Here is a 26,554-nt window from a genome sequence, read left to right as displayed (position 1 = left end):
TACACTAAGGAAACAGCATCAATGTTAATACACCCTGAAGTACTGTGTACAGAGTTTCAATGAGACGACTGGACACCAGTGCCCCAGTAAAACTATAAAATAAAAGGTGCAGGTCATCTCAGTTATTTCACTCACTTGGAATATCCACTACATAAGCCACATAGATGTGAATTCTACATGAAGTAACATGCAAAACATTTTAGAATGAGACTCTAACATCTAACAGGACTTGAAAAATAATATAAAAGTAACTTGAAAAATGCCTGTGCTCACACACACTAAATACCCCACAGTCCTTGAAACAGAAAAAGCATAGTCATGTACTGTTTAAAACACCATTTTATAGTATCATATTGATCAATTTTGCATGTAATATTAGCTTTGAAAACCTACATCTTTGCTTTTACTTTTACTGATTTCACACCATTTTTTGTTTACTAAGACACAGTATTTCTTTTTCCAGCATCATTTTAAATAGCTTTCCTCTACATCTGTCTCACTTCCCTCATTTTTATTTAGCACATCTTTCTCATTTAATGTATCTAGCAATCCTTTTTCCTTCTTTTTTTTTTTCCTTTTCCCCTTCTTTTTATGTTCTGCTAGCGCACTAAAATAATCTCTCTCGCCTGATGCTTGCTAAGGACAAATTTGCCATTCATAAACACCTCTTTTGAACCCTTCACTTATGAACAAAGAAAGGATTTATGAATTCCACCAAATGCTAGCAGGTTAAACTTACTTGCCAAAGACTAACAGAATATCATGAGACTAAAAAACAAGAAGTTGATACTATGCTAACCCTTGTCTCACATCAAGAGTCAACAACATACTCCCAAAATAAAGGGACTCCTACCAGGAAAAATGTGTGAAAAAACTTCCACAGGAAAGGGGTCATCTTGTGCATATAACTGCAGAATACTTTTTATATTTGAAATTCCTCCTACAAGATCCCACTATTGACTGCCACGACTAGGGGGAAGGGATGGAGGGGAGGGTGACTTGACACACAACGCGTTCCGTAGTTTCTAAAGTTTCATGCTTAAGTCTTCTGCTTAAAATGGGAAAGATTTTTCCATTATTCTAACCCTTTTCCACTTTCCCACTTGCTGTATTTGATAAGAACTTAATGAGAATTTTTGATGGCGTACCTAGCCACTCAGCCATTTTGTTGCTGACAGGTTCCAGCACGCTCTACATCTCCCCAGTTTCTGTCTTTTTCTTTACTAAGTATCTCCAACTGTTCTCTTCACAAATGCTCAAACACCTCTCAATCTTATTTTCCTTTGCCTCACTTCACATATTATACTGACCCAGTAAGAATTCTTCCTGCCTCCTCACTGCTCTTATAACAACATGCACTGATACTTTTGTCTTTCACCTAACATCTCAGGGAAAAAAAAAATCATCTGTTAAGTGGGTTCTGTACAATGCAAAACAAAACAATACGGCCATAAGTTTCAATGGCACCAGTTCAAGACTGCCATAACTTGAACCATCAAAACCTATTACAATTCGATTAACATTTCTAACAAGCAGCAGATGTAATATATCTTTTGTCAGTTAATTTCAGAAGACTGCTGTGTATCTGTGCAATCTAGTTCAGAGTTGGAAGTAAAAGAAAGAGGAAAATAATTGTAATTCAAGTTTTGATTCTGCAGTTACTGCTCTCACACTGGTGAAGTTTTCTGACCTTGGATGTTGGGTGTGAGTTTTTTGCCACCTCTATTGAAAAGGTATTATTTATCAGGGCTTTAAAAAAAAACAAAAAAAAATCCCCTCAAAACAGCTAGCCAACATGCCTGTTTAAGAAAAATCAGGTTATTATTCAATGAGGGTCTCAAAAAGCTTACTCAAAACTTAGTGTTTAAAAAAATTCTAAACTGAGAATTGCAGTTAAAACTTTTAAGCTGTTTCAAATACGAGAAGTCTAAGAACAAGTGGAAGGCTTGACTGTAGGAAGGAGAACTGGATACAACTAACGTTTTTAAAAGACTGCTTACAACTATGTAATATTTTTTAAAAGTAGATTTTTTTTCAGATGTTTTCATTAATCTCTTAAGTCATCAAGATAAGTGTTATTTTTAAGTGCATGATTTCTCTCACTTATCTTCAAAGAATTCAGATGCATAGACATAAATGAACAGTTCATAATGAGGTTCCAAAATCTAAACTTCTGCACAACCAGAAATAAATACATCACAGAATGTCTTCCAAAATGTGTAATTATGTAAAATCACCTCACCTGAAAGCAGTGAGTCAGTATTTATTATCCACCTTTATCATAATCAGTTGTTCAAGGATCACTAGGCATCTGAGAAGTATATCTTTTCATTTCCTCTCTGTATTAAGTTGCTTGTCTACATGAAATGGGTAAACCACATCACAAAATAACTACAGTCGATTGCCAAAAGAGAGTACATCTGCTCAGCAAAACAGCACAAACAGTACATACAAATGGGACCACTTCCCAACTAATTCAGCAGGTAACAAACATTAAGTGGCATAGCATGATTTAATAAACCTTTTAGAAATTACGCAGACAAAACACAGACAGTAAGTCCAACTGCCTCTTTTGGGCGGTTATAGCTAAAAGAAATCAACAAGTAGCAGCACATAACTTGTAAGTATACATATTCCTAAACTGTTGATCTATCTTTTCCATTCACTTCCACATCTCCTCAAGACTATCATGCATACAGGTAAAACATGAGGTACTCCTAAACTTCTACCTCTTTGTTAAGATATATAACTTACATAACCTAGTAGAAAAAGCAAGGAGTGTAATCCACAATTTCTGCTCCTATAGTTAAATCACTGCCCTAATATGTCCATTCACCTTGAATTAGATGAGCAGCCCTGCGGAGAAGGACTTGGGGGTGCTGGTCAATGAGAACGTGAACATGAGCCGGCAGCGTGCGCTCGCAGCCCAGAACGCCAACCATATCCTGGGCTGCATCAAAAGGAGCGTGACCAGCAGGTCGAAGGAGGCAATCCTGCCCCTCTACTCTGCTTTTGTGAGACCTCACCTGGAGTATTGTGTGCAGTTCTGGTGTCCTCAACATAAAAAGGACATGGAACTGTTGGAAAAAGTCCAGAGGAGGGCCACAAGGATGATCAGGGGACTGGAGCGCCTCCCATATGAAGACAGGCTGAGAAAGTTGGGGCTGTTCAGCCTGGAGAAGAGAAGGCTGCGTGGAGACCTCATAGCAGCCTTCCAGTATCTGAAGGGGGCCTATAGGGATGCTGGGGAGGGACTCTTCATTAGGGACTGTAGTGATAGGACAAGGGGTAATGGATTCAAACTTAAACAGGGGAAGTTTAGGTTGGATATAAGGAGGAAATTCTTTCCTGTTAGGGTGGTGAGGCACTGGAATGGGTTGCCCAGTGAGGTTGTGAATGCTCCATCCCTGGCAGTGTTCAAGACCAGGTTGGACAAAGTCTTGGGTGAGATGGTTTACTGTGAGGTGTCCCTGCCCATGGGAGGGGGGTTGGAACTAGATGATCTTAAGGTCCTTTCCAACCCTAACTATTCTATGATTCTACAAACACAAAATTCACAACAGCCATTTGCATCTCTCTCAAGCCCTTTCATTAAATAATCCCCCACCTCCAAAAGTCACTGTAACAGGAAAAAAAGGCTCTAAAACACCTCAGGACCATTTGCACTGTAAATACATTCAGGTAATATGTAGTATTACAAACCACACGTAAAGAAGTATATTCCAGAAATCCAAACTGACCAATATTAGTTACATTCATATCCTTTGTCATTAAATAAACAGGCAGAGACAGGTCAGGCAAAACCAGTTTACAGCTACAGGAGAGAATGCAGAGTGACAGACACTCAGTTCTCTAGCATATGAACTCTGGCTTAAAACAAAAGCACAACGGCTTATATATATTTATGGCAGATACAAACTGCTCTGTGAAGGGGCCTGATATGCCAAAGCGGCATCGGCATAGAAGAAAGCTTTGTTACAGCAGACATAACTGTGTGCTCCTGGTAACTCTAAACCTGCTGCTTTGCAGCCTTGACTTGTAAATGTTCAGCTCACCCCTCTCTTTTATTTGTGAGGCTGCTGGCCCTTAACAAACTTTTAGGTCCAACAAGGCCTGCCTCCATACTTTAAATCTTAATTAACCAAATTGTGTATCACCTTTTCCATTCTTTTTTTTCCAGGATTGATGTTAATCTCATGGGCCTACATTTATCTAACTAATTCCACGCAACAGCATTTTTTTTCAGTATTCAAGACAGACATTCTTTGTCTTCTTCAATGTTCCTGCAATTATGAGGCATTAAAAAAGCGTCCATTTATATAGTCTGCCCCACTGAGTGGTACTGATGCTTTACAAGGAATTCAACTTGCTACCCTGCTATTACATACTTATATATCAAGCAGTGATGAAGTCAGCAATCTTGCTGAAAATACTAAAAATACATAAAAGTGAATCCACAACAGTGCCCAGTAGTTTAAGTCTAGGGAAGCCTGAGAACCAGGCACACACACAGGGCCACTTCCTCAGAAATATTCTGCCAGCCTCTACCTATTTGTAGTTCAAGGATTTCTTGAGCCAGAGATGGTGTCTTATTTACAAAATAACCTCCAAAGGATCTTTCCAGTTGTTTTTTGAACCTGCACAAAATTTAAGCTTCCGCAAGATCCTGTGACAAACTCCCCTATTTGAGTTACATCAGAAAATACCTTCATTTGAATTTCCTGCAAGTCAGCTTCATTCAAATTTGCTGCCAGTCAGCTTCATTCAATACTCCCTACTTCTTGCGCCAAAAGAGACAATAATAATTTCGTATTTGCCATATCCATCCTTCCATGATTTTAGACAGCATATTCTCACCCATCTCAGTCTTTGAGAGCAAAGACCTCTACTCTGCTTTACTAATACCATCCCCAACGCCTCATATGTAAATTCCTCAATACTGTTAGTCATCCTGCTGCCCCTGATGTACCTTTTTCAGTACTTCTGCTTCCTCGTGGAGCCCTGGTGTCCAAATTAGAGTTACACGATATGTCTATGTCACTGGTTTATATAGTGACACCATGATGTGTTTTCTGATTTGTTCTCTGTTCTTTTCCTAATTTCTAGGGTTCATTTGCTTTCAACTAATGAATAGCAACAATCACTTCAGATGTCTTTAAATGTGATTAAAAAAATGTTTACACACACACACGTACCTCACTTAATCTTCATCTGCACCGAGTTTAATCTACCATTTGTGTGCTTTTTCTGCAACTCTCTGCAGTTCTCAGACTATCCAGAATTAGGGGGGAATCAAAATGCACACTTTTAAGAGTGAAGGTAACAGCACATCGGATCAATCCAAGAGCCCAATGGGACAACCTTTAAAGAGCTCTGGGGAATTCTCTGACACTGAAATTGATTAAACCAAGACTGACAATAGCTTTTGACAGCCGTCATACTATGAGATGTGCCCTAATCCAACCCATAACTAGTGCATAACTTACTTTGTTATGACTGCTCAAGTTACCTAGAAAAGTTCACCCAATAACAAACAGTTTATTTGGCTTTGTAATCTATGAATTTTATTGGCTATTCTGGGGATAGCCTTTCATATACAATTATTAGAGAGAGAACCTGGTCCACTGTTCTTCAAGCAGGGGATTTGAGTTAGGGAAAGAAATAACAGCAAGTTTCACTTCCTCAATTTGTCCCACACCTCACTGAAACAGATTTATTGTATTTGCTATTTCACACATTTTGCAAGTTAAAAAGTGAAGAAACTGCAATATAAAAATGTTTGTTGGTAGTATTTTACATCTGTAACATCTGAAAGCAAATAATGGCAAATATTGTGGCACCCAACTATTAAAATTCTATACATTATTAAGTGTTGCAAGAAGATGAGGAAATTGAACCGATTCTAAGTTTAGCAGTGCCAAGCTGTCAGAATGCATACAGAAAGACCCTAGGGAAAAAAAAAAATCATTTTCTTAAAAACCTATATATTCTCCTTAACAGGTTGCTCAAAAATTCTTTTACCTATTCTAATGTAAATCAGATAAATCATCCCTAATGCCATTATGTGGACATCATCTTTCCTGATATCACAGGTGTATGCTATCCCTGTCACCAACATACCTTGTCCATGTTATAGTCTCCCTGGATTTATCTACTGTACTTTCATTATTAAATGAATTCTAGTCAGATGAAATTTCACCGCCAGTGTAGTTGTTCAATGCTTCAATTTTCAAAAATGCATTACAGCAGCTTTTTATCATAAAGTATTGCTTGCTCAGGGAGTTATTTTTGTAACAGAGCAACCTTCACTAGTCTTTTTTGAATTAAATAATCTCAATTTACAACCAGTCAGGGAGATTTAGGAAAAAAAAAAAAAACCAAACAACAAACAAACAAAACAAAACCAACAAAACCAAACATTGTCTATTGCATCTGTCATCAACGTTAAAGCATTGTGAGGTAAAAATAATTACACTCCTCTGTAGACTTTTTAAATTAAAAAATGTCCCCTTTTATTTATGCTAAAATTTAGACCATACTCTTTCCCTCTATTAAACAAGTTTATATACACAGGTCTTTAATTCATACTCCAGTTCTGCTTCCCAGAAAGGTTCCACTGTCCACTCCCTCAGTTTCCTAGAATCACTGCAGCAGCAGAAAATGTAGCATGTTACAATACTTTAAAAGTAGAAAGGTTTGCAAAATGATAACCCTTAATAACTATTACAGGGTTCCACTATTAATAAATAACAACCACAAAAAGAAAATGTTAAAGTTAAGATTAACAGATACAGAAAAACTATTTGAAGTACAGGCACCAAATACAAATAATCACATGGGGGATTTTTGTTGTTGTTTTGTTGCTTGGTTTTGGTGTTGGCTTTTTTTTGTTTGTTTTTTTTAACACAAAGATAACATGACCAAATCAAACACTTTGGAGACTTTAAAACGCTTTCCCTCTAGTTAAATGTTACTTTACCCAGAGATATTTATAAAGACCAATTTTCTTTGACAAGCTGAAGTGTGCTTGTAAGTTACTGGCATGAGATTTGATGCTTTCAGATTACAGTTCTACAAGTTAATTTAGTCATCTCATACTTGTAGGCAATTTTGCTCTAAGTGACTAGATTGCTCTTCGCAAAGATTTCTACTCCTCCTTCTTTCTCTCCCTCCTCCTCTTTTTTCATATTCAAATACAACTTGGAGAAATAAAGTTGTGTGATAGAAAGAGGATATATAAAAACAAGAGTAAGTGAACACTTATTGAGGCATTATGAACTACAGAAAAACACAAAAGAAGGGCAGACAGAATCACATGGAGTTACAGAAAATTCAAAGCAAGAGAGACTGTGGTCTCTTATTTGCATTAAAAAATTTTACTTGCTGTCAGTATTCTAACTGCCAACGTATATTAAGATAAATCAAAATTAGGCATCTGGATTTAATCCAATACACATGCATGCTATCACCAAAAAAGGAGCTCTTGCTTCTTCCCTTACTACTATGAATACCAATCCTAGTGTTTCCCTGATTATTCAAGATCTTTCCCTTCTCACCAGCTGTTCCATTTCACATTCCTGCCAGCTCTTTTGCACCATTCATGCAGTCAAATCAGGCAACTAAACCCATATCTGGTGAGAGGCCAAATCCATATAGTCACTGAAGTGCCTTTCAAACATACTTCTTCATCAGGAGAGGCAAGATGATCTTATTATCAAGAGCAGAAGTAAAATATAAAGCAACTTCAAATTCATTAAATTTTTATTGATAAGGCCTCCACAGCTGCACAAGAAATGTAACAAGAAAGCTAAACACTCCATGGAAGCAAGAGAAGCAGAGATATTCAAGAAACAAAACATAAGACGTGGACTAGGTTCCTTCTCAGAATGTACAAAAGGAAGAGATAATCTAGAATAAATTATAGCTGCTTTCATCAGAATTCATATTTTAGTAATGACTGACAAGATGGCTAAAGCAATTAATAGTTACATATAAAATTACTTAAGAGATGAAAAACATTATCAAATGAAGCCAATTCACAATGATTGGTAACAGCTACAGATTTCTGTACAGATATTTAATGTATGGGAGCAGGGGAAGCCAATACAAGTCCATATTTTGCAGCTGAAACAAGCAGTGTTAGCCAGCCCTTTTTGGGGCAAATTAAAGTATTTTGTTACTTGGGGTAAAAGTCAGTTTCTCCACTTACAGAGAAGTAATTTTCTGCATTTCAAGGGATAAGTGACACAGTAAGACGAAAAGGAACATGCAAACACCTTCCATTTTCACTGTTGTGACAGTGAATTGACCCTTCAGATTAAACAAGATGACTAGTTAGTGCAGGACAGAATTCCTTGTCAGTTTTTGCCCTAGGTGTAATGTAGTCCTGAAAGGGGCACCTGAAAGGTGCAGCAAATACATTGTTTTTCTTAAAACAAAAAAAACAAAAATGAACAAACAAACAAAAAAACACCACCAAAACCCCAAAACAAACCAAACAAACAAACCAACCCAACAAAACACACAAAAAAGAAAAGCATTCTTTTCAAGATAAGAAGGTAAAGGGAAATTGTACAAAAATTAACCACATACAAAGCAGAAAAAATGAGAGAGAATGAATGTTCCAGGACCTAAGAAAGACTTCAGAACAATTAACCAGCACGTACTACTTGCTTCCTGCGTACAACACGAGGTGACAAGGAGCAGCATTTGTTGACTTTTCAGGAGACAGATCAAGTTCGTAGTCTCTGAAGTAATGTGTAGAGAGACCTGTGACATTTGGCAATGCTGAAAGTCCCAGACTGTAAGTACTGTCTCAAAGGATCCTATCTGCATTTTGGATTTTTTTTTCCCCAGATTTGATGGATGACTTATTGCCCCAAAATGAAGCACAGTATTATGTGGGAAACATGGATAATGAATAAAGGACAATAATAATGCCTTTAGACTGACCTAACTGCTCTTGTCCACCCCTGGTCGCACAGACACATCGTGACAAAGCCCTGCGCAGACAGCAATACAGTGAAGTGAAATGTAGACACCAGGTTTCAGAATGAGTCTGTCTTTCAATGGGTCAGACAGGGTACCAACATGCATTAAGAAACATATCTACATGAGAAATTCAAAACATTTTTTTTAATGTTATTTGCCTTTGAAAGTTGTTTGCCTCTTCAGTTAAGCATAACTGCTGTCTGGACAGTTACTTCTGTGTCGAGAAGTGCGTTAGCCCAAAGCAAATCTTAGGGTAGAAAAGCCAATCAACATTTTTCATCTGTCATCATGCTGAACTCTATCTTCTAACATGTTCAGAAACATAAAGTACACCTAGGGGGAAAAAAAACCACAACAAACTCTGGCATGACACCATCAGCAAAGAAGCCAGGCCTAAACTGCTGCTTTCTATAATAACCACTTTGGTGAACTTCCTTGAGCGTCAGAAAGGTGACAATACAGACTGCAAACAGGATCTCTTTTCCTGAAAAAGTACAAATCAGTACTTTTTCTCTGGGACTATTACTCTTGCAATCCTAGTACTTCATTTACTCAGAAAACTTTAACCCAGTTTGCCTCCTATTAACACTGAACTGCCAATTTAAAATACTTAGCTTTCCAAGACCTCCATTCTGCCAGCATTTTCCTGGCATAAAGTTAACCAAGTGTCTTGAATGAAAATCTCTGTGCTATAAATATCTGTAATTGTGGCCTCTAACCTTTATGGCACAAAAATCAATAGAATGATATCATCCCATTAAAGCTCTCCAATCTTGAATTAGTTCTTCCACCTTGCCCCCTTTGGAGCTAGCTGATACACACTTTTCACTGACACATTTTTTGCTTGTGGATGCACATGCACATATTCAAGAAAAAAAATACCACATTATCACAGGCTGTTTTCAATCAAGAACTTGAGAGAAATACAGAATGATCAGTCTCACAATCCAAATTATCTGCAGTAGATTCAGAAATACCATGCTTTATAAACTGAGATGACGAGTGTGTACTGTCAAAGGAAGGTCATCTGATTCATATTCCAGAAAAGGTTGAAAATGAGTCAGAACCAGAGAAAACATAATTCCTCCCCAGTCGCACCCTATTCCGTCCCTCAAGCACACATTTTTTATTGACAGAATTTCTAGTTCACAATTTTACACATGCAGAGGGGTTTGGTTTACAAGAAACAACAACAGGATGGAATAGTTCCCTTGAGCCTGGAACAGACAGTTAATAAAACTTGGTTTGAAACAAAGACTTTGGCAAGGCTCAATATGCCTTTGACATTCTTCAAGAAAATTACCCAAATCTAGACAAAAAATAAGCCCTTTGGGAAAGAAACAAATCTCTTAAGTGTTCAGAAGCACCATCTTCCTATACAATAGCCAGAAATCCCAAAGATGCCACTCCCAGGAGAGCTGAGAGTGAACAATAGCAAAGAGAACACAAAACATATGAGAAGCCAACATGTGATTTGGACAGGTACGAACATATAGGGTGGGGGAAGGATCAAAAGAAAGCATAGGCTGGAAGTTGGATGTGGGAACTGGGAACTCTTCAGCAACAGAATGAGATCAGGGACAGAACAATGGCAAAATTAATAGGTGTGACTCAGACAGCATTAAAAGGAGAAGGACTGGGAAAGCCCAAGCTATCAGTAGCAAACATGAAAAGGAATTTCAGCACCACAAATGGAATAAGAATAAAAGAGGAGCTGCAACTGAGATTAAGGAAGAAACAGGCACTCTTTGTCCTTTAGAGCACTGCCTACATCACAGCCCTTTTTTCACTCCAACCCCAACATTTAGAAACAGCACTGCTCCCTGTGAACAAATTTCTTGGGAATCTTGCTAAAAGAATAGCAGTAGCTTCTGTTGGTCTCTTCTGATGGTGCAGTTTGGTCACTACACTGCTTTGGAGCCTTCATCAATGAACAAGGAAATGTTCCTATCAGTTAATTTGTCTCTAAACTGTTACCAGGAATACATCAACCCTTATGAGAAAAAGAATAGCAAATGAAGTCTGGCTTCTGCAATTAAACCAGTCTGCTACATCTGATTCTCCTATCATCCTTACCATAAACAAAAAATTCTGGTTTTATGGAATTTTATAAAATTTCTATTTTTATTGTTTCTTTCTTCAATGTAGGCTGCTGAGAGACAGCACAAAAATATTAGAATTAAAACCAAACACAGCTCCTCCATATCAATCAACATCTTTGAATATTAACTTAGAAGTAATATCTACTAATGCCATCATTGGAAAAGAGCCAATAATTTACAGGCAAGCAGAAGAAAGTCTCCGCTCTATAAAGCTTACAGCCTAACTCAGATGATTTAACAACATCTCAGGACACTGCTCTAAAAAGTTGAGTCTAATTTAGGTAATTTAACAGTGGTTCGTAATCAGAAGTGCTAAAAAGAATCTGACAGAAAAGATTAAAATCAATCAAACCGAAACAAGAAAAATCACAAAGTCCATGGAGTTAAAAGGAAAATTTGCAGGAAGGGAGAATGTCAGAAAGTAAGTAAAGAGAAGTAAAAATAGGAGAAAGTGAACAGGAATGTAGTGGGAATAACGTACTAAATTTTGAAAGTGAAAACAGGAATATTAAACATACTGTCTGAGTACAGGAGTCAGAGTAATTTGGTTTTGGTTAGGGGATTTCACTGGCAGGAAAATCAGAGATGATGATGTGGCAGAACCATGATGACCAACATGAGGCCTAGTCAAAGCTGGTTTTAGGGGTATTATAAAAACCAAAAGACATGATTAAACATAAGAAACAGTGAATCAAATGGGTAGACAATTTTTATCTAGCTCTCAAGCCTACAAACTCAAGTAGTGGAAATTACAATAGCAAGAGAGGAATAAAGATAATTTGTTCCACATTCAAACTTACTGATTCGAGATTTCATAACCAAAAAAAAACCGTAAACACATTTTGGCAGAAATACTGTCAATATATAGCAGCAGCAAAGGATTAAGACCCAAAATTACAGAAGGACACTGGTCAGAAAACTTTTTAAATGTAGAAATCTGGAACTTGAAAAAATTAGTGAAATCAAGGTGTGAAAAACTAAAAGAATGGGAGAAAGCATACCACAGTTATTTTAATGGGAGCAAAATTTAACCCTTTTAGTCTATGAATCTTATTCTATTCAGTCCTAATTCTGGCTAAATTCTCCAGTAAAGCATATAAATCTCTGAAACACTGAAACCTGCATTCAAATCATAGATCACATTATACTTCAATCATACAGTTTTGATTACATTTTAGATAAAACTTAGGAGGAAAAAAGGCACAAATATGAAAGTATATATAATAAGCAAAGATTACATGTTACAGGAAAATACATTTCCCTAGAAAATGTAATTAATACTTAAAATCTTGCACTTCCTATTTTTAGTTCAGAAAATAAAGAAAAAGACAGCTTGCCTGATGAGAACAAAAAAGATGAATTTCTGTAATGCTAGGAAAAGTTCAGGAGGAAGCACTGAACAGATGGAGAATCAGCTTCCACTGATGCCAAGTCCTGTGATTTTACTGCAAATCTTTAACATGGATGTTTTTTTTCTGTTTGCTCAGGAAAGTTATTTTGGCTTGGGAGGGGATTGAGAGGAGGGGAAAGGTTACATTTTTATTCTTTTCAGATACCTACAGGTATATAAACTATATATATAGTATCTCTCAGGTCTATGAACAAGTCCAAAGCTACAGACTGCCCAGGGAATAACTGTCACAACTAAAACGTCTGCAAGTGGAAATGAGACCATTTGGATAAAGAGCCTCCATGGATGGGAAACAGTATCTACTACCACGTGACCATAAAGAAGGAAGTTCTGATGTGCTAGAATGGGGCTAGAAGGAGAAACAGCAGAGGAGAGCATGTCAGGAAAGCTCAGAGAATGTTTATGGAATGAGGTAGCAAAAAAAAAGCAGAACATGAGAAAAGATGCATGTAAAGGACACAGCCTTAACTGCTTATTTCAGGAGCACATATGCTAGGAATGTTCAAGTGCCCTATTATCACAAAGCTTATGTTACCTGATGAACAACAAAGACATGAATTTCTGCATCTGTTGAATTTCTGACCAAGTAAGATACACTAGTTGAAAACAAATCCAATCCACACATAGTCATAAAGACATGCAAAGGATAATGAAAAATTACTTCTCAGTTGCACAGAGTAAGAATGTATTCAGAGTTGATAACCAACAATTCTAGATAGTCTAGGTATCTCAGTGGTTCAAAAAACAGAGTTACAAAAAGAGAGTTCTGTTGAGACCTATGGTCATAAATAATTTCACAGAACAGACATACAAAATGAAAAGTAAAAGACTGGTAAATGGGATCCCTGATATATACAGTAATCCAAATCAACAGCAAGTTAGGCAGTTCTGTAAAGGAAACAGATTTTCAGCTATTCTCTAGAATTCTAAAACTGAAAGGATTGGTTTTTAGCACCCAAACTGCACCCTGCCATTGCAATTGTTTTTCTTTGAATAAAATTGGCGTCAGAAATAAGAAAACTCATCCAGTCATCACTCTTTTCCCTCCAAATCTCTGTCAGTATATACTACAGATAGAAAAGTTGAAGGAACACCCATTTTTAACACAAGCCTTGCTCCACTAGTTTACCTGCTCAGCTTCTCCAAGACAGCCAATAGTCTTTCTGTACACTGTTAATTCTCATGTATGTATCACCCATGAAAATGACAAAAATGCAGCAATATATTGCAAAAGACGCATCAAAATTAAACACAGGCCCCAAAGCAATAGGTTAAAAAAGCAAAACAGTTTTAGGGAACAGAAAGTAATCCTGTATTTACCATTCATTACTATTATGCTAAAGTGATTGCTCTTTTGATTTTTGTTCCATACTCTCTACTGTACTTGAGTTCTAGGTACCTACAGAAATTATGCGAATTCTCACAATACCAAAACTATTCTGCCAGTTCTGTTTGAACTACACAGCAGTTCTTTCTTAACCTTTAAGACCATCAGAATTATTCAGCCATGGCCAAAAGACCAAATGGAAAAAAAAAATAAATGTCCAAAATTATATTTTTTTCATCTTGATAATCATCACATCCTGCAACTCAGCACACTGCTACAGAGGCACATATGTTGGCAGCTTTTGGCTGCTAGTGTTTAAAGGAAAGTGATCCAGTCCCTGTATACATTCTGATCAGGTCTATACAGAGATTTTAAAAGCATATTTTTAAACCTAAAGCATCTATTCACAGCCAAAAACCTAACGAAGAACTGAAATCTATTTTGGGATGTTTAACCCTCAGCAGTCAAAAAATGAGGACAGCTCTTCAAACATGGCAAGATTCTTCTAGCAAAGTTATGTTATCCTATCACTTCCACTTCTCTTGCTCTTTATGCTTCAACAGCATTTTCACTAAATTGATTCAAGACATATTCCCCAAAGGCTTCACAATGGACTTGCACTTTACATCAGCTAGACACCAAAAGCAATACAGAAAAGTTTGCTTTGCTATATTCAAGGTTAATTACAGAAAAAAATAGAAAGTGGTAAAAAGGAAACAAATAGACTTTAAAAAAAAGTTATCATACTGCTTTACACACAAATATAGTAAGCCCTAGCAAAGAAGCTCTGTCAGGTTAGTGACATCAGCAGTCAAAGCCACCTAGCAGTCTTTACTTAAGACTATTTTCAGCCACTTTTTAACTATTCAGTCTGAAATCTTCCATGTCAACTGTCTGCTTCAGGTAGACTTTTTCTCACCCTCCCCTCACCACCACCTTTTAAAAAAAAGGTCAGGGAATGGCTGGAACATTTTTGTACCACAAAAGGACCTGAAAACAAAGGCCTTGAAACACTGTAACCACTCTCCTGCCCTGAATCAGTAACTTGAAATCAGGCTGGACAATGGTTTTGTAGCAGAAAGGTACATTTTGCTCATTTTGTGAAAAATCTGACCCAATTTAGCCAAGCTACACACTTCTAGAAACCCAAGTTTGTATGTATTTTTTGGCAAGATCTGCTGGAGCTTAACAACCAATCACTAAACAGTCTATCCTCAGTGATCTTTATGTCATCTCCACGGGCAAGGCAATTGAAGTCAGTCTCCTCTAACATCTGGTTATGAGTGAAGAGCCAGATTTTTACTGTAAGCGAAGTCTACATTTAAGAAGCATTAGGTACAACACACAACAAAGTGTCACATGCGTATTTCTTCAACCTCAACTATGCCAATACCCATACAACAGTTAAAAACAGTGGCTTCTCATTTCACGTTGGGTAACTGAGTAGGATTTAACGTACACCGACAGAGTGTGTGGAGTGAAGATGGAGGAAACAGCTTGTAGTAGAGATTAGAAATTGAAGCTTGAAAGAATAAACTGGGATGGACTAGACAAGGCAAAAAAACTAAGAGGAATGTAAGAAGATGTGATAGTCAATGAGAGAAAAATTAGGCCAAATAAGCAATCCCAGGCAGAACAACTCAGAAATGGGGATTAGGAGACCACCAGGACCAGATACTGCGAGGGAAAAATATAGCTCCATTTTAGTGAATATATGTGGAAGAGAAATGACTCAAAAGAAAAGTCTGAGAAAAGACCCACCACCAGCAATCAAAAACAGACAAGAAGAAAAATCAACAGAAGCAAGGGTGAGTGAGAAGAAGTAGCAGGCAAGCAAAGGCTGACAACAGAGAGATGAGGTGCAGTCTAAGGGAGTCTGGAACTAGTCAGGCCTAAATATTTGATTGAAAAGACAGAATCAGTGCTGCACTAGAGACTAGCTTGAGGCAGTGAGAAGCCTAGGGAAAAAAAAAAAAAAAACCACAACCAACAAAAAAAGTGTGTCTTCAGAAGTTATAAAAAAAGATAAAATACCCTAAGACTTATCATCCTCTGCAAATGTCTGCAAACCTCTTCCTCTCCTTCTCAAAAAAAAAAAATATCCCACTTTACTACAGATAAAGCCCTAACTCTGTCACTTTCTTAATTCAAACAGTAATGTTTATGCACTAGATTTAAAAGCTCCAATCCTGCTAATTATCAACATGGCACACATATGACAGTATATTAGTGTTCTCATTTTGCCTTTTTTTTGTTAATATTAACTATAAAATAACACGCAGAAGCACATTTACAAAATATTAAACAAAACCAAGCTTGGCATTTTAGTTTCTTAGGCATCAGGAATTTATTACTATATTATTTCAAACTATTTTTTTCTACGCTATCTCATTCAATTAACAGAATATTTTCTGGGAATAAATCCAAGTTGCATTTTGAAGGACAGCACTCTCTTTAAGACCCTGCTTTCAGTATTATGGAACTTAAAAGTTACATGGGATAACCTTATTTTTATCTGAGCTTTTGCCAAAGGAGTCTTAACTGGCTGCATTAATTACATTGTTGCGTATTAACAGTAAATTGCAAGAACTTTCTAAGCTTTTGAATTCATTAAAAATGGCACTGTAACTCCATTCCCCCTCCAGTACTCGCCTAACTGCTTGTTGCAATTGAATTGGATCCAGTGTGCAATTTCAGCAATATGCTAACAGAAATCAAAATTATCAAATAAAGCATAGATGGCAACCTCTTTCTCAGACCACTAAAGATGACTGAATTCTGTTTTTGCACATAAGCCAAAGAAATAATGCATACACCCCCAACACACGCTGCTTTACGTGACTCCAAAAAGAAATTGGCATTATTGTTTAGAAGGTACTTTTTTCTTCCTCTTAAAGAAAGAACTTTATTTAGTTGCTGTTTCTTCTCAATTTATTTTGATGTCAAGAAGAGTCACAATATATCCTAAAATAAAGCACTCTTTAAATGAAAGATTCAGAATTAATAACTAGTAAGAATACTAACTAACATTATTTTAATTGTAGGCACCCAGAGAATCTACAGAGTAAAATAACTGGGTTGGTAATAACTGTATTGGAGTATAACTTAGCAAAAATACAAACTAGTAGAAATACGCAGTATTTCCTTATATACTCATTTCAAAAGTACTAATCATCAGAACATTTTAAAGAGATTTTGAAGGCTAAGTATAAAATTAGAGATACTAAAGTTTGTTCTAACAAGCTACACCATAGCAACGTGCAGCTCAGGGTAGATCTTCTGATTTAAAAAATTTTCAGCTGTGATTATCTACTTTGCTTCCAGGCTATGTTACCTGTCCAGCTCTGAGAACCATACCAGACATCTCAACTCTTAACAATCCAGAAAAGTCAATATATACCTCATGATTCTATGATTAAAACTTTCAATTTAGGCTAAATTCTGCAATGTTCATGTAAAACTTTAGAAATGGATTCTGGCACAGAAAAAGAAAGGTCTGGGCCTTGTTTCTTTACCATAGATAATTTCTAGCTACAGCCCACCAAGCTGTGGCTGAAAAATCCGATTACTCAGATTTCAGAGTTTCCAAGTTGCTCAAAAAAACCTCCTACAATACATTGTTTGCAGCTTTTTACTACATGGTATTCCAACTCAATGCCATATCAAGAGCTTCTAAAATAATTGTAGGTAGCTGGTTTTTGTGCAACTACCCATACTATTCACATATAGATAAAAAATAACTACAGCCTATGCCTCAACCAACTCCTTTTATGATCTCCTTTAAAGAGGGGGAAAAAAACTTATCTGTATTTTCAAGGACAGTAACTTTTGCTACTCATGCACACATTTGTGCAATGATGATTACAAATGTGTCAAACAACAGCAAGCACCTCGACTGCTTTGCTGTTCAGCCATACTAGCAACCTTTTCCAGAAAGCAACAACATGACCAAGATCAGTAAGAAATTCATTGTCAATAAGCCCAAAGTAACTGGATGCTGCACACACTCAGACCCATACGTTAGCTTCACTAGGAAGCTATAAATGCAGCAGCCCTCTCTTATTCCCCATCTGCCACAGCATCGTGCAGTCTGTATGCTATAAAGCTGCTCACATGGAGACTTAGAGCACTCACAGATATATCAATAGCAGACTTACTGAGGCAGATAGGACTGGTATTCTAGGGTCCTGTTTTATCATCAGACAACAGCCAGAACAGTAGTAACCTATAGAGTACAAAATATCTACCTGCTGAGCTAAGCAGAACACTGAAGTCTGTTCCTCTCTGGGTTTCCCCATGTTCATTCTGTCCCTCTTTTTCTATATCCTCATAGCGGCTCCAGTTGGAAACGATTTTTCTTCTTGAATAGCTTTTCAGTTCTTCCTTCTCTTCTTCCTCTTGTGATTCAGTACCATCATCCTCCTCTACCTGTAACATGTAAACGGCAGTTAAGCCACTGCAACTCCAAAGCATTTTGTTCTGTATTTAAATAGTCATTCATACAAACAACCACCACAGAATTAAAACCCAGAAAGACAAACTGGCCTGCATCCCCACCAAAATTTTAGATCAGGTGCTACCATCTTCCTGATGTAGCTCCTCAACAGTGTAATTAAAAACACCTAATGAAGCTTCAGTTCTCACAGGGGTCTAACAGTGACACTGTTGCTAGTTCACTCGTTTCTCTGCTATTCCGGAAGCCCTTAATGAGCAGCTTGTCTCCTGAACCTGAGAGCAATGTGCAGGGAGTAGATCTAAGAATTTAATTACAGTATCTCTGTCCAAGTGTTGCAGTGATACAGGTGACAACTGAAATAACTGATGTTTGTAGAGCAGAATAAGAAGATAACATAATTCTGCAGAAAAACATCTGGAAAAGGGTGATCTATGTCAGAATTTCCACTACAACTAACTACAGGGTCCTAAGTAATATTGAATCATTAGTCAAATTAATTTCCATCACGAAAGCAGTTTTATGGAAATACATATGGAAAAATTAAATAGACTGCTGGCAGTCTACTAGCCCAAGCCCTTAATAAGCTCTAGGGTCAACAAGAGAACTCATCACAAAGATGCAAGCAAAACAGACATTTGCCACAAGTACGTAACAGCCATGGAAAACTCTCCCATCCCTTGAATCCTCTATATCAACAGAGCTCTCCCAAAGCCTGGAGTTCAGCTGGAATGACTACCAGTTCACAAACAGAAAGACTTCTTGGAGGAAGGAGCACTCCCCAGGCAAGAGGAGAACTGAGAGCACCTAGGAAAGTTCTGTACAAGATACATTCTGCAGAAATCTAAAGCTCTGAAGAAGTGGAGTAAAGGAGTCAAGAAAGAAGAGATTCCCACTGTGCCTGCTTCCAGACATCCCTGTTGACAGCTTCAGACTCTCTTCTCTCCTTTACTCCACCTTTCTTCACAAACCACAGTGTGCTGCTGCTATACGCTTAAATTTCGATCTCCCAATAATAAGTATGTTCTTCATGACTAGGGCAATAAAATTCAAGTTTATCTGCATTGCTGTAAAGCTTACAGCCATCTGCATTCAGTACAAAATAATTTAAAAAGCAAACTACTTTAGAGTAAGCCATTCTACACCCACAAGCCAAAACACCTTTACAGCTCACCATCAGACATTGACTTTCAGGAAACTAAATGTAATCCTGAAATAAATGTGAAGAGCAATTATTTGTATTTTTTAAAAGTCCTTAAAGTAAAAAGCTATGTCTTGTGCAAAAAGATTACTAAAACCTCTAGCAGTTACCACATTTCTAAAACTACATTAGGGTTATTTTAAGCACATATTGCGGACTTACATACTGGTACAACATTGGATCACCTGGTAAAAACAATTGCACAAAGCTATCAGGAGCAAATCACCATCACTTCATTAACTTGTTTTATTATCAGTGAGTTACTTTAATAGATAAAGAAAGGACAAAGAACAATGAAACACATGCTTTAGACTGATTTTAGAAATCCATCATGAAGAAGGCTTAACTACTCCATACGAAACTCAGCTACACTGTGGCTCAGCTACACAAGGACAAGCTGAGATTTTCATGTTCCTTTAGTGTCTGATTATACAACAGAAAAACTTCTGTCAGTGCCAAATAAGCCCCTATTGCACACCAAATACTACATTTATATTTATCATAAAAAGACAGCAAGATACAGACAAAAAAGCTGTAAGTAGCATTTTTTGGACAACAGACCATTGTTAGTTCTTAGTTCTGAAAATACATTTAAAATTGCCAAAAATAGCAAGGAAGCCTATTTCACAGCTTTTAAACAAACGTCCACTGAAAAGCATCTTCAAACACAGTTCTGAGATTTTAGATTCTCTCTTGTTTGATGTCTTAAAAACTAAAACTGACTTCCCAGCATATCATATGGTAGCAAAATCAGAATTCAAATAATGACTTCACATGAAAAACAATCCACCACAAGCTTCTTTCACCACCATTTGAGATATCTGGTTAAAATCATCAAAACCCTTAAACACAGATTAAAAGCTGTCATGATTATAAAAATATACTCCCAATTGTCAAACAGCTGACAAGAAGTAAAATATTCTGAGCATTCTCACTGGTTCTGTGCAATTTTTAAGTAAATTCTCTTTTATTTCTATTCATCAGATAAATGCACTAAAGTGGTTGTTGTGGACATACGGTTGTTGCATGAGCAAGGGGATGAAGTCATAATGCTCTGGGGATTGATCCAGAGCTTCCAGTTTCCACAGAGCCAAATCTGCTTACAGCAAGAAAAGAAACAACTTATTTCTCTTCTGTTCTTCTCCTATAAATTGAAAGATTTTCTATAATCCAGCAAACCTAGTGAAATTCCAAAGGAGCTGATACAATTCACAAGTCAAAGCAAGAATAGTGCCACACAGATATATCTGTGTTGTACTTTGGGGTTTGGAACTTTTTTAAGACCAGAATTACCTTAGGCAACTACGACATTATATGTAATTACTTACTACAGACCTGTTTAAAGGATTCACTCCTTTCAGCTGTCAACATAAACAAAATAGGACTATCACCTTCTTATTTTAACAAGCTTCCAGTAAACAAATACAGATTCAAACATTTTCTCTTACACTGCACTAAATTCTTTTTCAGATTCTGTTATTAGCAATGCACAGCACACTTCAAGGAAATTTCATTTCTTAGAAGTAAAACTGCTAACTTGAACTTCAGGAAATAAACCCCAAAGTCTCAGGAGGATTAACAGTAGTTGTGCAGCCTGGCTCCCCAAATACTGCGCTGAGGTTTACTTTTGACCTGCGTACATTTCCAGTAAATATTTAATGGAAAATTTTACATGACGCACTGCCATGCTACAAGATAAAACTGAAAATAAACACATTTGAATATTCAACATACAAACAACTTAAAGATGTGTCTTCACCATTAATATAATCAAATACATTAGAACACTGATGGATGATGCTTCAGAAAATAAGCTTCTACCATTTCACAAGACAGCTACCATCTAAAGTGGCAATCTCAGAAACACATAAATATAAATATTTATTACTTTCCTCTTAGCTGCCTATTCAGCTAGTCTATATGCTGATACCACTGTATTCATACTTTACTGAAAATGACGCTTAATCAGTACAGAGCAAACATCTGCCCTATGTGTAATGAAATAAAAGTTTTCCCTCCCACCCCATCCTCAAATAACATGTGATACAAGCTGAAACAAATTCTAGAAGCCAATTCAAATATAACCTTTAAACAATATTACTCAGGTAAGGAGAAAAACACTTTCTGCCACAGGAGGTATAACATTTATCTGCTGTGCCTCTATTTCAGATGGTATTACATGCATTACCATTTGCACATTTCATTGAAATTTTGAGAATGGAAAAAGTATGCAAAAGCCCAGTTGAACAAAACCAGGAAACCTTCAGATTGTTTTGCATATCAGAAACAAATATATACACAGTGTTCTGCATAAACACTAAGTTCACTGAAGCCCTTCAAAGAACAGTTAAAGAGCCAAGCTCTCCTGCAGAGAAACTTTTACGATGTGGGACCTTCCACCAAGAAATGGATTTTCATCCTTTACCAGAGCCTATGACTCCACTTTCCTTCTGAAGACAAGCAAAATGCATAGCGCACATGACCACAATCTACAAGCTCTACTACAGCAAAAGGATACTTCAGTACACTTTCCTTTATGCACTAGTTTTGTATACAGGGTTGAAAAAAAATGGCAAGCAGGCTTTCTGTTTGACTTTTCTCACAGACAAGAACATGTTGATGCACATGGTTCAGGAATGAAGGTGTCAAAATGAAGTAAACATTGTTCTGAGAAGATAATTTCCCCTGGCGTCATTCTTCTGCACTTCACTGGAACCCAGAGTGGTTTCAGATCAAACCAATGCTGAAGTACACAATGGAGAAAGTGCAACAGTGACCTCTTCCACCCTGCTTCAATTACTCAATCACTCTTCACTGTAAGGGCAGTCAGTCCTAGCATGTTAAGCATGTGTTCAAACACTCAACAAGGCCTGTTGAGCTCACAGTCCTCTAAAAAAAAAAAACAAACCAAGAAGTGCATTAAAAGTCAGAGTTTCCATTAAGACTTTCTAAACCTGTATGTATTACCCTTAAGAACCCACAGGAGTTAAGACTTATAGCCATCTTCCTGTTCAGTTCTATTAACTCTGTAATAAAAGTTTAAAACATTCAGTCTTTGTCAGTACTTGGAATACCCTACTGTGAGTGGGAGGAACACGGAAAACAACTATTTTCAGCTTGCCTTTCTTTGGGCCAACCGCCCTTCCCCACTATGTATATCATGCATTATTAGATTTCCATTTTATTTATTTTGTAGTATTTCTCCCAGTTCTCTTTCCAAAAATGTAACTTTATGAAATACATGAAAACACAGTTTGAGCTTTTTTGTAATCTGTTACAAAGAGCACAGCTATTTCTCCTATTCACCTTCTTCACAAAGATACACAATAACCTTCTCATTTTCTCTTTAGAAACCCTTTACAATTATATTGATTGAGTGCTATTTTTCCCCTTTGTTACTGTAACTCCTGTATTACTGTTTTGAATGTTACACCTCTCAAAAACATACATATTTTCTTAATCTTCTCTCCATTCTTTATTAGGGACACTTACCTGCAATACACCAGACATATTCCACTGCTATGCATATACGCCTCCATGTTCATAGGCAGTGATAACCATTGTCTAATCCCTAAATTTGCTGCTCTCCCAAACAGCAACAGCACACACCAATTCCTTGAGTAAATTTCTACCTTGATTCCATCCTCCCTTAGAAACTGCTGTAAAGCTGTGGCCAAGTGCAATGACATTCAGTCTCACCTGTCTCAATCCCAATTTCTCTTCTCATCAGGGGAAAAGACTAGCAAGACAAAACAAAAATATTCTATGGGTTGAAGCTGACCTAAATTATCAGCTGCATCATGGATGGGCATATAGCTTTTCCTCATTTGTGTTTACAATAGTAAGGTGTCTGTGCAGAGACAATTTCTCCTCTCCTCCCCAACCCAATCTGAGCAACATCTGTTACAGTCAAAATCTCACAGATGGAATTTGTAAGTCATGGGGTCAGAAAACCACATATAACTAAGAAGCAAAACAGTTCGTGATATCTTTGAATTGTTTTGCAGAGTAAAAGTCTCTACACTTGTACGAGTGACAATAAGTAAGGTAGCTCAGCTGATATTAACTACTGTTTCCTTCAGGCAGACATAAGTGGAAACGTCAAAGACATAACAGTTACTTTAATGACTTAAATTGCTCTTGGAAAGACATACCTGCTTTTAATTTCGTGGTTCAAAGTCATCGCTGGTGTAATCAAACAGGAGCAATGAGATTACACCAGCAATTTTCTTAGCACAATACGAATACAACACAATCTCAAAAAGACTTTTTTTGTAATGGTGATCATTAAATGTGCTTTTTTTTTAACCTTAATTCCAGAAAGGTACAGGAGAATCCCCTGACAGCTTAATTTTCTCTATCACCATGATTGATAGGCTTATACCTTATGATAGTTATATATAGTATAATAATCTTCAAAAAAGTTCTTCTGATTTTCCACGTTTACCTAATAGCAACCCCTAGATATATGTCCCTCTTCTCTGTCTTGGAAGTAATTAGATTTATTAACATTAAATCTAAAGTTGACAAAGGAATACATTACCTGATTTATCACAGTAGAAATTTAAATAGGCCCTCTAAAATACAAACTGTATAGGATATTAAAGAAAAACAAACTAAATATTCAGAATTATGGCAAATGAAAGCCAAACTGCATTTTTAAACACATTTCTTAATGTTATTATTTTACAAAAGATAAAGTACTAATGCAATTTTATTGATACCAATGCAAGTTTGTAGGTGTTTAGAATCAACATGTCCTTACCTACCAGAAATAATATAGAAGTTACCTAGAGAGGCAGCTTCAATTCAATGACAGAATTTGAAATACAATTCACGATGACATAGACAAATGGGAATTTAGTTTTAAAAACAGACAAACAAAATTACCAATGGTGAATTAACAAGGTAAACATGTTTGTCAGCATGTTACATACATACACAACTATCTGGGAAAATACCGTGAAGCATGTTAATACATTATTCTGTCTACCTAGGAATGTAGATGATAAACTTCTATAGAGAGAAAAAAGAGAAAGTTCGAACAATAAAAAGGTCAGTATGAAGTAACAGTAGAATACAATCCCCCAAACTGTTCTTATTTAGTACTCTCACTCCAGACTTTAGAAAAGTAAATAAAAGGTAAGATTTGTAAATTTGCCTGAAAAATAAGATGTTCCTAATGCAGTGACACCGTAAGAGACCATAGTTTCTTTCAGAGGCAGAAAAGTTTGTAATGCTCAGCAACACTTGGCAAAAACTGTGAGCTGTTAGCTTATCTATACATCGTTGCTTTCAACAGACATCGTATTCAGAAGTCTGACCACAATAACAATGAAACCTTGTCATCCAAATTATTTTGCTGCAAAGTTCCTGCTTATTCTATCTGTGAGATGCAAATAATAGAAACTGATTAAAAACTTCAAATGAAAGAGTCTGTTTTCGCATTAGTGTTTAACTGGGGGGGGGGGGGAGAGAAACAAAACCAAAAAAAGACCAAACAACCCTGCTGTAAAAATATTCTTTGCATTCAGTAAATTCAGCATTCAGCTCAAATGCCTTTGCATTCAGCTCAAATGCCCTTGTATTCAGCCCAAATGCCAGGAGGCTACAAGTCACACTTCATCTTTCTCACAGATCATTACTAATACTTCCACAAGCTATAGCCATATTTTATAAAAAACATACACCTCACTGAATGAGAATAGCAGCTTCTATTAGGAGCTAAATAAATCTTTTCCTTAGACTCACTGAGCCAGGGGATAAAAAAAAAGGGGGGCCCTGAAGGGCAAACAGCTTGGTTATTTTGTTTATAACTACTGATCTAAATGGCATTAAAAATCCCTTTCAAAGAACTATAAAAGAATCCATAAATTCTAATGTTCACTTCCCACTGCTAGCTCAAAAATACCTCTGTAACCTGCCAGCACATGATTAGTTCCATGGTTTTTCAAATGGATGGCTTACAGGGGCAGGATAAACCAACCTCTACTATGCACTTCTGAAGTTTTGTACTGCAGCTTCTAATGACTGAGTTTGAAAACTTCACTCATAGATAAAATAAACTTAATAACCATGCAATGTATGTTCACATGAAGAAAATCTCAAAAGCTCTATTCTCTAACATTAGCAGTAGACTTAGGAACTTGGTAGAGCCCATCAAGTGAGTACTTACTTCAGAAACTACGTATTTCAAGACTTTGCTCATTAGGTACATGATTTTCCACACTACAAAGCCATCAGCTAGAATTTAGCTCTATTCAGTTAGATTAAAACTCCAAACTAAAGAATATCTGATGGGGTTTGTTGTGAGAACAGTATCATTATAAATTCAGCACTCATTCTGCAATAATTGGGAAACTCGGCAGAGAATCAAGCTGCATTAACTGCAGAAGCAGTCCTTTGCCTCCCTTTCCCAAGGCTAAGCAGTGCTGCAAGCAAAGAGCCTGTAGGAACCTTGTCCAGCTGCTGTCTATAGATAAAGAGACTTCTGATTTTTCAAACTTTCCAAGCCAATACATTTCCACCAACAGAAAATCAACTGTACTTTTTGCGTAATTCAGTGGAAATGATTATATGAAATTTACTGGCAACTATGCAAACTCATCAAGCAATTTATACGAAATGGTCACATGAACCTATACAAAACCTGGTAGCTCTATTACTTTCAAATCATCAGCAACTTAAAAAAGCTGAATGTTCTTCTTACAAATATTCAGTCAAAAAAATGAGTGCAAAGACTAAACAGGAGCCTCTGTCTTGACAGAAATAACAAGTTTCAATAAAACCTTTCAAAGTAAATATACTGCGCCAAAGGTTATAGCTTTTTCTGTTAGATTACTGATTGTTCCTATGTATAGGCTGCATTTGCCAAAGTCAGAGTATTTATATATTGCATACATGTGAACGTTGTATGTCATATTCTAAAACCAAGTTATACTTAACATCCTGGATAGGTTAAGGAAAATTTCCATAGAAAGTTACCTGTTCTTAACAAATCTGCCGTTCCTGAATATAAGTATCCTGAGCTGCATTAGAGACTGTATTGGGAAATGGATTCATTTCTTAC

At 36.7% G+C, this 26,554-nt stretch overlaps 2 protein-coding genes across 2 annotated transcripts in view; one reads left to right on the top strand and one right to left on the bottom strand.

The window, feature by feature from the left end:
* CHRM5 (cholinergic receptor muscarinic 5) overlaps positions 1–26,554 on the top strand; it is a 45,995-nt gene that overhangs the window by 808 nt on the left and 18,633 nt on the right. The window lies entirely within an intron of this gene.
* AVEN (apoptosis and caspase activation inhibitor) overlaps positions 1–26,554 on the bottom strand; it is a 97,311-nt gene that overhangs the window by 57,537 nt on the left and 13,220 nt on the right. Inside the window, exon 2 of the mRNA XM_057420116.1 lies at positions 18,079–18,259. Within this exon, the coding sequence (XP_057276099.1) occupies positions 18,079–18,259 (181 nt within the window). The remainder of the gene's footprint in view (positions 1–18,078; positions 18,260–26,554) is intronic.

This window comes from Pezoporus wallicus, unplaced genomic scaffold (assembly GCF_028554395.1).
Source record: "Pezoporus wallicus isolate ANWC-B61680 ecotype Strahan unplaced genomic scaffold, APGP_CSIRO_Pwel_v1 contig_5418, whole genome shotgun sequence".
NCBI classification, from domain to species: domain Eukaryota; kingdom Metazoa; phylum Chordata; class Aves; order Psittaciformes; family Psittacidae; genus Pezoporus; species Pezoporus wallicus.
Note: the sequence above shows the minus strand (reverse complement) of the source record. Positions and strands in the feature narration are given on the sequence as shown.